The sequence below is a fragment of the Sciurus carolinensis genome, chromosome 12, assembly GCF_902686445.1.
Source record: "Sciurus carolinensis chromosome 12, mSciCar1.2, whole genome shotgun sequence".
Classification (NCBI taxonomy): Eukaryota; Metazoa; Chordata; class Mammalia; order Rodentia; family Sciuridae; genus Sciurus; species Sciurus carolinensis.
Window position 1 is genome coordinate 82826121 of NC_062224.1, and position 14025 is coordinate 82840145.

A 14025-nucleotide genomic window follows, 5' to 3' on the forward strand; every position below is an offset into this window, starting at 1 on the left:
GATTCATGTATTACCTTCAATATTTTCTCAAGTCTTAATTTTCAACAGATCTGTGTGTGTATTTTCTCATGACATTGATATTGTTGAATTTCTTACTTTGTTGGAGGGGTACTGGGGGTTGAACCTAGGGGTACTTAACCACTGCAGTATATCCCCAGTCCCTTTATTTATTATTTATTTTTTGGTACTAGAGATTGAACCCAGAGGTACTTTATCACTGAGCTACATGTCCAGTCCTTTTATTTTTTATTTTGAGATAGGGTCTTACTAAGTTGCTGAGACTGGTCTTGAACCTGTGATCCTTCTGTCTCAACCTCCCAGGCTTCTAGGATTTCAGGAGTACACCACCACACCTGGTGTGACATTGATTTTATTGAAGCGTCTGGCTACTCCAGTTGTATTGGGTGGTGTCCCACAACCTGAATTTTCATTTTTACATGATTAGATTCATAAGAAATGAGTTTTAGACATTTTTGACAAGAGCCCTATATAGAGCCATACTTAATACGTCACATTAGGAGGCTCATGGTGTTAGATTGGCCCACTATTGATGATGATAAAATACACATGCAGAGATCATGAGTTCAAAGCATTTTTTTTTAAACATGTTTTTAGTTGTAGATGGACACAAAATCTTTATTTTCTTTATGTGGTGCTGAGAATTGAAACCAGTGCCTCACATGTGCAAGGCAAGTGCTTTTACCACTGAGCTATGGCCCCAGCCCCTCAAACCATCTTTTTTAAAGGTTTTATGGATAGCTCTGATACATAGCTAAGATTGAGAATCTCTAGCTTAGGCCCACGGATAGGGAGTTGTCTTTACTATTGCTGTTAAAGACCTTAAATTGTACACATACCCTTCCCCCTATCTTCACACCTCAGGGGAGTTCAGAAGATGACTCTGGCCTGGGAGAGCTACGGTCTGTGCTAGAGCAAGCTAACACCTTTTGCAGGCCTCACCTTTGAAATAGATGATCATGAAGGTGCAGTGAGATCCGAGAGGTGAACTGAATGAAGTAACTGAAGTTTAGAAATGTTGTTAATGATTCTCTACTTCAGTACTGTTTTGCTGAAGCATTTGGGAGATAACTTGCTGTCCTTTAAAGATGGGAAACAGTATCTTAACTTTGTATGTAATGAACTCAGTATTTGCTGAGGACTGCTACTTCCTGTTTTTAAGATGGAGAGACTGACACTCAGAAGAGCTAAATAGCCTGCAGCATTCATTTGCAAACCTGCGGTCAGGTGATACTATTGCTCTGCTCTTGGGTTATTGCCCTCTGTGTGCTGGGCTCTTGAACTTTGACTCAGGATAGCAAATTCCTTGACTCAAGGGTTTGGGCAGGGAAGAGCGTAAAAGACTCAAAAGTGTTACTAAAGACAAACCAAGTTCAGTTAATCGAGTTCTGTGTATGTAATCTGCCTCTAGAGGGAGAGGCTGACTGGACTAAAATTTAGCTTCTATAGTGACCTGTGCTCCCAACATCCACTTGGGGTGACCCTGTTGGGTCAGACTGGTGTTCGCAAGGGTCCTTTCTCATGCTGAACACGCCCTGCGGAATGCTAAGTGCTCAGCACAGGGGTCTCCACTCACCTTGATCTCCCTCAAGAAAACTAAGAGCACAGGGCCCTCAGTACCTGTTTTGCACTGAAAATCAAATATGGGGCCACACGTGCGTCCTGGAGCACTTCCCATCTGTAATGGAAGTTGCATCAGGGTTGGTTGAATGTGTGAGGTGAGGCTGCAAACTGAGTAATAACCACAACCTTTTGGCTGCAGAGAGCAGAGGCAGCAGTCACATGATCACCAGTTGGGGCTCACAGATCTCTCTGAGGAGAGAAGATCTCCCTTTGGGACCACTGAGTCAACACCTCTTAAAAGCCAGGGGACCTTAAAACAGTTCCATCACAGGCTTTGTTTGCTGCCACTGTTAGGTGAAGCCATTCCATCTGGCAAAGTGCCTGCTGTGCTCTGCGTCACCTGCCTGAGTCTCCTGGCCGTTTTCTCCCCTCCCAGGACTGGCCGAAGTGATGTGGACTGTGTATGCTAACTCCTTAGTATTGGCTGTGTGGAGGCTGAAGGCACTGGAGAGAGAGGCCTCTAAGGTTACAAAACAGGACAAGGAGGTGTGCTCCAGGCAAGTGATAAGAACCCACAGCTGCTGCCAGCCAACAGGTTGAGAAACCAGCTTTATTTAAGAACTGCCTGCTACCAGAGTCAATAAATAACAACCATACAAGAAGTACAAGAGCGGACGGTGGGCCGGCGGGAGTGGCTCCATTTGAACATAAGCTGTCAGGTCAGTGGTCTGTGAGGCCCTAGCATTTGCCAAGCCCTGAGCTTCTCTAAGCTGGGCAGGCCCTGAAGCAGGTGGCAAGTTGGAGGCACCTTGGGCCAAGGCAGGATGCACCCCATCCAAGGGCACTGAGTGCCTTAGGCCTGGGGCCGCCTGGGACTCTGGGCAAATCTGACCCATCTTGTTCCTCTCCAATTTTCCTTATGGCCCTGCCTTCCCAAAGCCTATGACCATTATATACAAGTCTGTGGGGCACTGCCCCTCCTCCCCACTGGCTCCTAGGTACCCATGTCCACGGAGCTCTTTGAAGTCCCTTAGAAAAGAATGCCCATCTGATCACCCCAAACTACTCCAGGAGTCCTTAGCCCAGGTTCGTCTGAGCTGGGGAGACAAACATCACACCTGTGCCACGGGTACTACACCTGTGATGAGCAGGAACCCCATTAGTGATCTCAGTTTGACACCAGGAAGAAAGGAGGAAAACATCTTTAGCCACCTTGGGCTCTTGCCCAGAGTGCAGGCTGGATGGCTTTGGGGACTGCCAAGGGGCAGTGCATGCTGGGGAAGGCACTGGGTTGCCACCACAACTTCTGGGTGACCGTTGCTCCTTAATGGCTTCCTTTAAGACACAAGAACCACAACAGACAGCATCTTCCTATGCTTTGATTCTAAGAGTCTCAGCTCTGGAAGGACAGCAGAGTCTCTGTCCTTCCAGTCACAGCTTCACCTAACCTAGACTACACAACACTCGAAATTCCTCCAAGGTCCCTAGAGAAATAACTGCTTGCTTATTCCAGGGTCTCATGGCAGAAGCTTCTTCTGATGTCTAACTTGAGTCTCTCCTGTTATTTTATTAAAGAAAAGAAAAAATCCCCCACCCCCTGCCCCCCTGGCCTTGCTGCTCCCTGGCATCACCTAGGATTTGCTGCCCTGAAGGAAAGTTGAAGCTGACCTGCAAGCCCTCACCTCCGCGCGCAGACGCAGAGAGCTCCCACCCTGTAGGCCAAAGGACAGAGTGCTGTTGCCTGAGCCCCAGTGCTCACCAAACAGCTGGTGCCTGTCTCCCCAGCCCTGAAGAGCCATCTGGCTGGTTGGCCCTAGTTCTCAGGGCATTTACTCGCCATTAAGCTGTGGGGCAGCAAAATGCTTGTTTGTAGCTGCCCCCCGGCTGCTTCCTCTCTCTGGGGCTCAGTGTGTGAGAGAAAGGAATCCAGAATTGAGTCAGGACTGCAGCAGGATGAACCCCCTTCAGCTCCCCCAGCCCATCCAAGCAGAGAAGACAAAAATCAGAGGCCCCTCAGGCAGGAAGGGACTCTGGGAAGCTGCCTGATCTAGTCTGTTCCTCCAAGCCACCCCAGCAAGAGGCTATTCCATTTTACAAGCCTGCAACCTCAGTCACATGAAGTCTCACGCTGCAGAAACATCTGCTATAATATAGTTCTATGGCTCTGTCCCTCAAGCAAATTCTGCCTGTGTAGCAGTCAGGTTTTCCTGGTATAAAACAAAACAAAACAAAACAAAACCTTGCTGGGTTTCCCAAGCAGGCACCCTCCACGTCTTTCTAACGGACCTCATTAGAAGTAAGGTACTTGACGGTGAGTTCTCCTTCAAGCTGCTTCCCTGGTTAGGTCCCGCGCCAAAGCAGCTCATACTGTCCCAACAACTAGGCTCCCTGTCTCCCCTGCTGCAGCCTCAAGCAGTGAGGAAAGAATCAGATAAACCTTGGGGAAGCTTATTTCAGTGTCCCCTTTCTGATGAAGAACTGGGCACAGGCCAAATCATAGCCAGCAGGGCACAAAGAGATGCTAGGCCAAATTTGGGGTCCCCGTGAGGGAGAATGGTTGCTGAGCTAAGCCCGTAGCCCTCGCAGTCCTATGCTGCGGGGAGTTGGGTGTGGGGGTGGCAGGGAGAAGGTGTGTGAGTTGACATTTTTAAAAAAATTGTACTGGGTAAACATCAACATAAACCTGCCCAGGAAAATAGAGCAGGACTTAAAAGTTTAAAAAACCATAACAAAATAGAGCTCTAACTGTAAACTACAGAAAACTGGCCCAGGGAGCTTCAGGGGCAAGTGCCCTTCAAGATGCCTGTCACACTGCTCCCAGAAGTGAGGGTCCCCTGGCAGAGCGCAGGCCTTGGGGTTTCCTGGTTGCATTGCCACTGCTGCCTGGATGCAGGGACTCTGTCCTTGCTTTGGTCTCTTCTCGGAGCAAGGGTAAGGGGTCGGGACTTCAAGTCGGTACTGCACGTCGAGTCCCCAGCAGAAGCCAGGCTCAGAAGGCAAGGAAGGCTGGGACATCTCGTGGGATATCCATGCCTTGAGCTGGGTCCAGCTATGCAATCCTCATGGTCACCAACTGGGAGCCTTGACGCAGACTGTTCACCCCCTACTGGCCTTGACCACCTTCATAACTGGGCCACAGCTGTTCAGCACTGCCTCCTCCTTCTGCAGAGACAGAGCCTTGAATAGGCAGGTAGAAGAGTTGAGTTCTAGTTCCATCCCCTCTACTTATAGGCCTCGTGACTTAGGGAAGTCCCTGACCCTCTCTGGACCTCCAGTTCCTCACCAGGGAAGGGCAGGGTGTGGACAACTTGAGCTCTCAGGCCTCTTCCAGTTCTGCTGTCCATGACTGGCAGCACACCTGAGCCCACGGCGGGATGTCCCCTTTATTAGCCCCTCTTTCTTCTGGGGAATGCAAAAGAGCAGTCCAGGCAGTCTAGGGAGCGGGGCTGTCCAGGCGGTCAGGGTTTTCCTAGGAGCAGGCAGGGTCACACTGATCCTCGCCTGTCTCAGAAGCCTCCAGAGGCCAGGACAGAGAAAGCCTGCTGCGCTGAGGGGGGCGGGGCGTCTGGGGCCTGCAGTGGGGGAGGGGTGGCCACAGGTCTGCAGGCGGAGCTGGCGGGAAAGGGCAGGTGAGCGCCTGTGGGTCTCCTGCCCTAACCTTGGAGGGGCTGTGCAGGATAAGTCTCGGTGGGGGACTTCCCCAAGACGAGCCCTTTAGTCCCAGCCACCTAAGGTGGCTCTGTCACTCAGGGTGACAGGCTTGGGTTGGCAGTGTTGGCTGAGAGGGCAGTGTCGCCCAGATGGTGCCCGTACCTCAGGCTCAGGCTGGTGCCCCACTCCACCAGGCGTCCCAGCCTCCCAACCCTTCTTAGCCCCCAGCCCCAGAAGTCTGGAGTCCCATCCCTCAATGCTGAAGGGGTCCAGGCGTCCCACCCCAGCAGCAAGGCGAGAGTTCTCAGCCGCCCAGGCAGGCAGGGGCTGCTAGGGCGTCATGGAGGACAACGCCAGGGTCCAGCTGTGTTACTGCTCAGCAGGAGGACGAGAAGAGGTCTTGGTCCCAGGGTTCGTCCTCTCCTTGGTTGAGGGAGGTCGATGTTTATGCTTTGTCCCATTTCCTTAGCCCGGTCCTGCCCAGTGTTCTCACAGGACCCAGGACTCTGCTCTCAGGTGACAGAGTCTCTGTGCGGACTCAGAATGCCATCTCTTGCCATTTGAAAATACACATTAAACCCCCTTCTTCCCATGGGCTTGCGTCTTCCATCCAGGACCTGTAGAGGCCCAGTGTTGGGTTCAGTATCCTCATGGAAGTCGCTGCCTAGTTCATCTTGATTTAAAGAAAAAAATCCTCCACGGTTCTGTCCTGTGGCAGAATCTGAACTACCCCACCTCCTGCGCAAAGGGTGCTGTTTCAAGTGGGTGTTTAAAACCAACCACAGTGTCCGGCCACCTTGGCATGGGAAAGGGCAGGGGCCAGCTGGCTGTGTCCATCAGAGGTGGGTTCTAGTTCTGCTGCAGGAGGAGCACTGAGCTCAGAGCTCCAGGTAGCCAATGAGGATCAGCATCGCCGCCGAGTGGGAGAGGATGGCGCTGGGCTGTGGGGCTGGGCACACTGCCGCGTCCTCCACCATCATGCTCGTGCCTGAAACCAGCAGAAGTGCGGGCCGAGTCAGCAGACCTGGGGCTTCCCCTGCCCCGCTTACCGCGGATCCAGACCTTTCCTAAGGGGACACGCGATGGGGAGCACTGCAGGCCCCAGAGGGCCAATGGTGCCTGGTATCCTCAGTCCTACCCCTACAGTTCGCCGGGGCCTTTGTCCTTCGCTACAGCCTCCTTATGTACCCGGTGCAAGAGGCTCCCTCCCTTCCCCGCCCGGGGCTGCTTGGAGGGTGGGGGAGGGTGGGCGAGGGCGGCCGTGTGGGTGGTTTCGGCTTTGCACTGCTTTGGTTCCTGCCTGGCTTTTCCATTGTCCTCGGGGTCTAGGTTGGAGGTGACGCGGTGGGAATGAGCCCTTCACCAGCGTCTGGTGAGCCCTGATACTGCGGGGGGGAGAGGCGGCACCTCCATTCCTGACGATGTGCACTTCTGCCGGAATCCCATCCCCTCCGGGTCCCGTGGTCCGAATCTGTACGAGGGCGTGGCCAATGTCTTCGGGTACCGGGATTTCTATCCAGTTCTTGCCAGTAAGGTGGAGTGTGGGAGTCGGGTGTAAGTCATTCTGGTACAGCATCTAGAAGAAGGTTTCCGAGTGGCGTTTCCTTACGCCAGGGCGGATCCTTCTTTCTGGCCCAGATCTAGTCCCTGGGGGGAGCTCAGTTAGTTTTGTCTCCTCATCCCTCTTGGGGTTTCCCATCAGCCAAGCTCCTCATTGGTGGGAGGTGACCTTGCAAGTAGCTCGATTGTGTTTGGAGACTCCTGAGGCTGGGACTCCACCCAGCCCCCTGCTGCCCCTCACCCCTGCCTTTCCACAGCAATTCCATCGGTTTAATAGTCTCTACTCTAGTCTAGCTGGAGATCACCCCTGCTCTGCAAGCCTCTCCCAGTCCCACACTCTGCTTCTGTCTCACTCAGATCCCTCTTGCTTTAGATTGTAGTTTTCGTGTTCACCAGAAAGACCAGAGCTCTTCCCACCATCCAGGCCTGATGGATTTCTTCCTCACCTTATAGCCAGTGACTGCAGACTCATTTTGGAAAGGGACCACAGCATCCCACTTAATGCTAAGACTGGAACTTGAGAACGTCCAGGAGATGTTGCCAGGAGGTCGCCGGGGAGCTGCCAGGGGAGGGAGAGTTGGTGAGACCGCCACAGTCCCCTGCCCACCCCCCTCAGCATCAGCCAGCCCTTCTCCAGATGTCTGCCTGTGGTAGTTACACCCAGAACACGGTGCCGCCAATCCCTAAGAGACACAGTCCACAAAAGCCCAAAGGTTGGAGAAGAGCTAGGCTGTGAATTCTACCTCATTTTCAGCAGCGCACCCCTTGTTTCTGTGGACTAGAGCAAGTGTCTTATGGCTGGAGAAAGAGTGATCCTGGAAGCACCCCCAGCACCCCACCTCACCCCTGGCAGGCAGACTCACGGGGTTTCATGGTTGTGGCATTGGCAGGAGGACTGGCAGGCCCAGTGCCAGCTCGGTTATAGGCCCGCACGGTCACGTGGTACTTGGTGTTGGGGTGGAGGCCAGTGACTCGGGCACTAGAGTCCAGCCCTGCCGTCCTCACTCTGTCAGCAGCTGCTTCTTTGTCTCCAGCTTTCCAGTAGCGGATCTGAAGGGGGCAGGGGTACCCTAGGGTCAGGGGTCAAGCTCAGGATCTCAGGGCTACCCTGGTCCTGGCCCCCCACATTCTGTTTCTCTCTGCCTCAACCTGGTCCTAAGACTCAGTCTCTTGAGTCTTAGAATTGGGATACTTAGTCATAAGCATCCAGACAGCAGGGTCACCCAGTACCAGGTCCAAGAAAGATGCTCAATAAAATGGATGAGGGAGTGGGTGGGCGAGGGATGATCAAAGCGGGGACACAGGCTTGGCCTAGCAATGGCCTGCCAGGACCCAATCTCATCTCAGGAACTCAGGGCTACCATGCAGATTCTGCCAGAGATACGAAATGCACATTTATATTTACAAGGTAGCCCCCGGCCCCCGGCAAGTTTACGATGGTTGTTAACAAACATGAACCCATTTTCACAGTAGTTGGAATATTAAGAACTGCTAAATATTCTCCCAAATCAAGGGGAGAGTTTGGAATGACCTTCTCCCTCTGTGGCCAAGCACTGACTTCATGGCATCTATAAGTCTGTCTTCCCCAGTGGGTGCCAGCCATGGATTTGGTGCCAAGGATGGAACCCAAAGGCTCTTTACCTCTGAGCCACATCCCCAGCCCTTTAAAAAATATATTTCATTAGAGACAGGGTCTGCCTGAGTTGCTGAGGGCCTCGCTAAGTTGCTGAAGCTGGCTTTGAATTCTCAATCCTCCTGCCTCAGCCTCCGGAGCTGCTGGGATTACAGGTGTGCACCCCAGCGCCAGGCTCAGCCATGGGTCTTAGTGAAGCTGCATCCACAGTGCTGCACAGACTGGCTGCTCAGTTTGCCAGGCAGAGAATGAGTGACTCCAGGAAAAGTGACAAGTGAGCTGTCAGGCGTCCCCCCAAACCTTGAAGCCCCAGCACCCCACATTCCTCTCCTAGGCCCTGAGTTAGTACTCACCTCGTACCCCAGGAGGATGCCATTCGTGTCCTGCTGCACAGGTTCCCAGGTCACATTCATCTCTGATGATGAGACCCCCTTGGCCCAGACCTTGGTAGGGGCCACCCTGGGCTCTGGGGACCAACACAGAATGGGTTTGGATTTCCAGAGCATCCCTGTGTCCTACAGAGCAGCTCCCAACCAGGACTGCTTAGGATTGTGGAGGAGAGTCCAGGACCCAGGACAGAGCCAGGTGGGGGCTGCCAGAGTGTCTACTTCTCTTCCCAGACAGCGCTCTCCTCCTTCCCCTGGCCCCGAGGGCAGGAGTGAGTCCGGGGCTTAGGCGCCCTCTCCTCCGCCAACTCCTAAATCAAGCTGGGGCACGAGCAGCAGTCCCGCCCCGCATCCCCACGGACAAACGGCTGGGGCGGGGCCGAGCGTGGCCCAGGAGGGGCCCACCTTCCTCAGCCGAGTACACGAGCGCCGTGAGGCTCTCGGGCCCTTCCCCGCGGCGGTTGTAGCTGCGGATTTTGACCTCGAAGGGCGTGTAGGGCTGGACGCTGTCATTGCTGTAGACGAAGTACTGCGCGTCGGCGCCGGGCACCCGGGCGGTCTGCCAGCCAGTGCTGCCCTGCCTGCGGAAGGACAGCAGGTAGCCGAAGCCGTCTCCGTTCTGGTACTCGCGTGACATGGGCTGAGGGCAAGAGCGTGGCGTGGGCGAGGGGTCGCGGCGCGTCTCCCTGCCCATCCTGACTCCACCCATCCTTCACCAAGAGGGGCAGCCCTGGGGCACCTGCGCCCGCCGCGCTTCCAGCCTGCAGCGGATTTGCGCGGGGGCAGCAGGTGCAAGGGGAGGGGAGGAGGAAGTTGGTCGCTTTGGAGTCAAAACTGTGCAGTGGTCCTTTCTGCACGCTGCTCAAGTGAGGAAGGGAGGAGGAGGGGGCAGGGCTCGTCCCTCCAGAGAAGAGGAGGCGCATTTCTGATTCTGTCCCTGCCAGCTTACAGTCCAGTTGACGATGAGCTCTCCGGGGGCTCCACCTCCTCCGCTGAGTCCTGAGGGTGCCACTGAGGGGGCTGTCAGGGGCCAAGGGACATAGATGTGGCTTGTTAATGGGCAACGAGGGAACAAAAGCTTCCAGCCTGTGCCCGGAGCCCATCTCAGGATGGGGACATCCTCAAATGCATCCTGGTTTTTGTCCTCCCTCAGCCCCTTCTGGGCAGGACTCTGGAGTCAGGCAGACCCGAGATCAAGTCCCATTTCTGCCATTGGCGACCTGTGTTTCCTGGGCCAGTAACTTAACCTTTCTGATTCTCCTCTTCCTAAGATGAAGATAATACCGTTTCTCTCAAAGGCTATAATGAAACTGAAATTTAAGGCGTGGCCAGCAGATAGTAGATGCTCCAAAAATTGGTCATTGTCCTTTTCACTCCTGTCAGCTCAAACTAAATCACAGACACCAACACCAGTTTGCTTTAAATTAAGGGGAATAAATAACCCAGCATGGCAGTTAATGCACTACACACACACACACACACACACACACACACACACACACACCACTGAATAAACAACTACAAAAATCCCTGTTTCTTTTGCACACCAAAGTATTGTATAACTTATTCTTTTTGTGTCAGATTTGATTCCCTAATTGCCTGTTGTATTAAAAAAGGCTGATGTTGCTGGGCATGGTGGCGCACGCCTATGATCCCAGTGGCTCAGCAGGCTGAGGCAGGAGGATCTCAAATTCAAGGTCAGCCTCAGCAACTTAGTAGGACTCAAGCAACTTAGCAAGACCCTGTCTCAAAAAAAAAAAAAAAAAAAAAAAAAAAAAAAGGTGTGGATGGTTCTGAGGATGTAGCTCAGTGATAAATTACCCCTGGGGTCAAATTGCTGGAGCAAAGAAAAAAAAAAAAAAAAACTGGTGTTAAAACAAGGATGTATTTCAACTGCTGTCCAGCTTGGCTGAAAGTGGCTTGGCTGGGGTCTAGATATTTCTGCAGAGAATTCAGCACATGGAGACTTTTCATTTGGTTCCGATGATGATATCTTCAGGCCTTGGGCTTGTAAGGGACACCTAGATGCATCCCCTATTTGGCCCTGCAAGGTGGGCATTATTATCATTCTTTTCACAGTAGAAAAGATTGAGACTTGGGGCAGGTAAGTGTCTTGCCTAAGGACACATGGCTAACATGTAGCACAGCTAGAATTTGAACTCAGCTCTTGATTTTTAAGCCCACCATCTTTCCTTTACACAACTCCCGGGACACTAGAATATAGGAGACCCTTTCCCACCTCACATCACCAAGATGTTCGGGGTCAATCAAAGAAAGAACTCCCTCTGAAACTTCTTACTCATGAAAGGTACCAGCTAAAAATGTTGAGGTGACTCCAGAAAGCCTGGAGAGTCAACCTGGAGCACACAGACCATGTTTACAGGAGACACCAAGATGGACCCTCACTACACATCCAGTGCGGCAGGTCTGAGGAGGCAGGATGAGGGGGCAGGATTCTGAGTCCATGCTGCCTGTTGCAGGATCCCTCATTCCAGGCCCTCACCTGCAAATGACTCAGAGGGAGGTGGGCAAGAGCCTCCCAGCAGATGCTGATGGGGTCTGCGCCTGTTCCTCCTGGAGTCTCTCCCACTCTGTCCCCACTCGGGTTCTGACACATGCACCTTTCACTGAGGGCCATGGGCAGACTCTTATTCCTCCTGTTCCCAAAGAGGTCATCCAAACAAGGGCCTGGAGACACTGGCTGCTTTCCTGTCCCCCTGTATGACACAGTCACAGCCCTTCCCCATTAACTGATCTCTGCAGTTTGTGCACTTCCAGGAATGCCAACCCATGATTCTGGGTTCAGGCTTAGGCTCTGCTGGTGTGACCCTTCCCTTTTCCAAACTTTGGTTTTTCCACATTTTTTAAATTAAACTTAAAAAATAATTATAGATTTGCATGCAGTGGCCGGGTGGACTCGGGTTTGAAATGAGCGGTTTGGACGACGTGGCTCTCCCCCACGGCAGCCTCGCCCTCGCCCTCGCCCTTGCCCTTGCCCTTGCCGACACTTGGGTGTCCTTTCTCAGCTGTTTGGTTAGAGCCCAAAGCCTGGTGAGCAGCGTTGGAATTCCGTGATGGCTGCTCACTGGAGGCTCCCTGGAAGGGGAGCCAGTGTCTCTGCCCTGCTGAGTTTCCTTGGGGACCTCCAGGACCCTGACCTGCTTCCTTGGTCCGGATTCTGCTGGAGGGCCCACTGGGCTCCCCGGTGCCCAGGATGTTGCTGGCTAAGACTCGGAACTCATAGTCCATCCAGGGCGTGAGGCCCAGCACCTGGGCGGTCTCGGCGTTGCCTTCGATATTGGCAGGATCTGCAGGGTACCAGGGAGTGAGTGCACAGCACGTGGTTATTCACATCTGGATGAGGGTGGGCATTGGGCCCCATCACCTTGGTACCCAGCCCCCATTGTGGTTCCTGCTGTATACTAAGCATGCAAAACCCATATTTTCATTGCTCCAGTATCAGTCCTTCCAAGTCTTTGAGGGTGCAGACTGAGCATCTCCTCCTCCACTCTCTCCCTTCTCCTGCTCTCTGTCTCCCCACCTGTCCGGGTGCTTCTTGATGATAGAAGGCAAAACTCATACCTTTCCAAAATTCCAGGTTCATTGCTGGCCCTCTGACCCCAGACTCCTGACCCTGACACCCTGCAACACACACAGCCCAGCCTTCTCAGTACCGAGCCGGGTGGGCCTCACACTTACTGGTCCGAACCTGCTTCCACTTCCCGGCAGGTAGAGAGCGAGCCTGCAGGGTGTACTTGGCAATGGGGCTGTGGTTGTCAAAGCCACGGCTCCAGCTTAGCTGGACAGTGGTATCACCGATGTCTCTCACCACCACACCTCCCGGGGGGCCTGGCGGACCTGCACGGAGAGCAGAGCACACTGGGTCAGGATTGGGCAGTTTTCAATCTGAGCCAACCTTCTCCAAACCCAGTTGGGGCTGGTGCATTACCAAGAGAGGGCAGCAGAGGGCGCAGTGGACACACCCAGGAAGAAAGGTAAGGGGGGGTGTAGTCAGTGGGGAGTGGGGGATGCAGTGGGAGGGTGGCCTCAGGCTCTGTGTGCTCAGAGGCACCAGCAGAGCCCTGCCCTGCATAGATTCCCCAGCACCAGACTTGAAAATTAGGTTTGGCAAAGTATTCTGCCTTGGGTTTAGAATGGATTTTTAAAAAAATAAATGTTTAGCTTTGGAAGAAAAATATTCTACTCATCTAGAACCTACAAAGAACCAGGCAGGCATTGAATGGATGTGCAGGCTCAGCAGGCCACTCCCGCCAGAAGTCCTTCCCCACAGCTTTTGGGGGAGGAGGGGAGTTAGGGACAACAGGTCAGAATAGCCCTGGTGGCCACTAAGGGAGCAGGGGTCGGGCAGAGGAGGGGAACCCCTTACCTCGGACCAGAACGGTGGCCTCCTTAGAGGCACTGTCCACCACTGTCTGGGCCATGCACGTGTACTTCCCGCCGTGGCGCAGCTGGGCATTCAGGATGGTCATGTCCCCAACAGTTTCCTTCTGCACATAGGGGACACCCAGGTCAGAGAAAGTAGCCTTCACTAGTTCAGTGGGCCATGAGACACAAAGCAGGACTCGGGAGTCCCCCTGCTCCATCATGTCCGCAGGCCCCTCTGCCTCTCAGTTCAATGGGAGGCATCAGCTACTCCCCTCTTAGTGCCCCTGGGGGGACTAAGCAACAGAGTTTATTACAGAAGACAGTCACTGACAGTCCAAGGCATTGGTCATGTGCCTTGGGTGACAGAATAACAAGAGGAGAGTTGGGAGGGGGTCTCCTGGATGCTCCGAGTTCTAACTCTGTCTCTAACCCTCTCCTGAATGAGTGGGTCCCTGAAGGAAGGGTCTGCCTGTGTGGGCCTCGGGAATGGGGAAGGCTCCGAAGGGGCTTGCAGGTGGTGACGGTTGAGGACATCTTGGGTCCTCTGTCCATCTGGAAGGAGGGGGGACTCTGGCCTCAGTCCTCACCACACTGGCTCTCCGGTAGTGACCCCCAGGCTTGTCAAAGTCGATGGGGAAGTCATCAAGGGTCCAGGTGAATGTGAGGTCCATGGTGGGGTCATGGGAGGCATGGCACTGCAGGGTTAGGTTGTCACCCAAGTTGATGTCAGCACTTGAGGGGGCCAGAGTGATCTTGGTCGCATCTGAAAAAACAAAATGAAAAGGCCCCTGGGTGAGTGGGGGAGGGAAAAGTCCAGGCCAGGGGCTG

The 14025-nt window shown here is 53.6% G+C and overlaps 1 protein-coding gene across 2 annotated transcripts in view; it reads right to left on the reverse strand.

Moving 5' to 3' along the window:
- Nucleotides 1–2172: 2172 nt before the first annotated feature.
- Cntn2 (contactin 2) overlaps nt 2173–14025 on the reverse strand; it is a 31544-nt gene continuing 19691 nt past the window's right edge. For both annotated transcript variants that reach the window (XM_047521247.1, XM_047521248.1), the window contains 11 exons: nt 13785–13960; nt 13199–13319; nt 12511–12669; nt 11970–12119; nt 9761–9831; nt 9217–9451; nt 8779–8891; nt 7656–7842; nt 7239–7351; nt 6640–6808; nt 2173–6220 (listed from right to left, as the gene is read on the reverse strand). In XM_047521247.1, coding sequence (XP_047377203.1) covers nt 6111–6220; nt 6640–6808; nt 7239–7351; nt 7656–7842; nt 8779–8891; nt 9217–9451; nt 9761–9831; nt 11970–12119; nt 12511–12669; nt 13199–13319; nt 13785–13960 — 1604 coding nt within the window. In that variant the 3' untranslated portion in view covers nt 2173–6110. The remainder of the gene's footprint in view (nt 6221–6639; nt 6809–7238; nt 7352–7655; nt 7843–8778; nt 8892–9216; nt 9452–9760; nt 9832–11969; nt 12120–12510; nt 12670–13198; nt 13320–13784; nt 13961–14025) is intronic.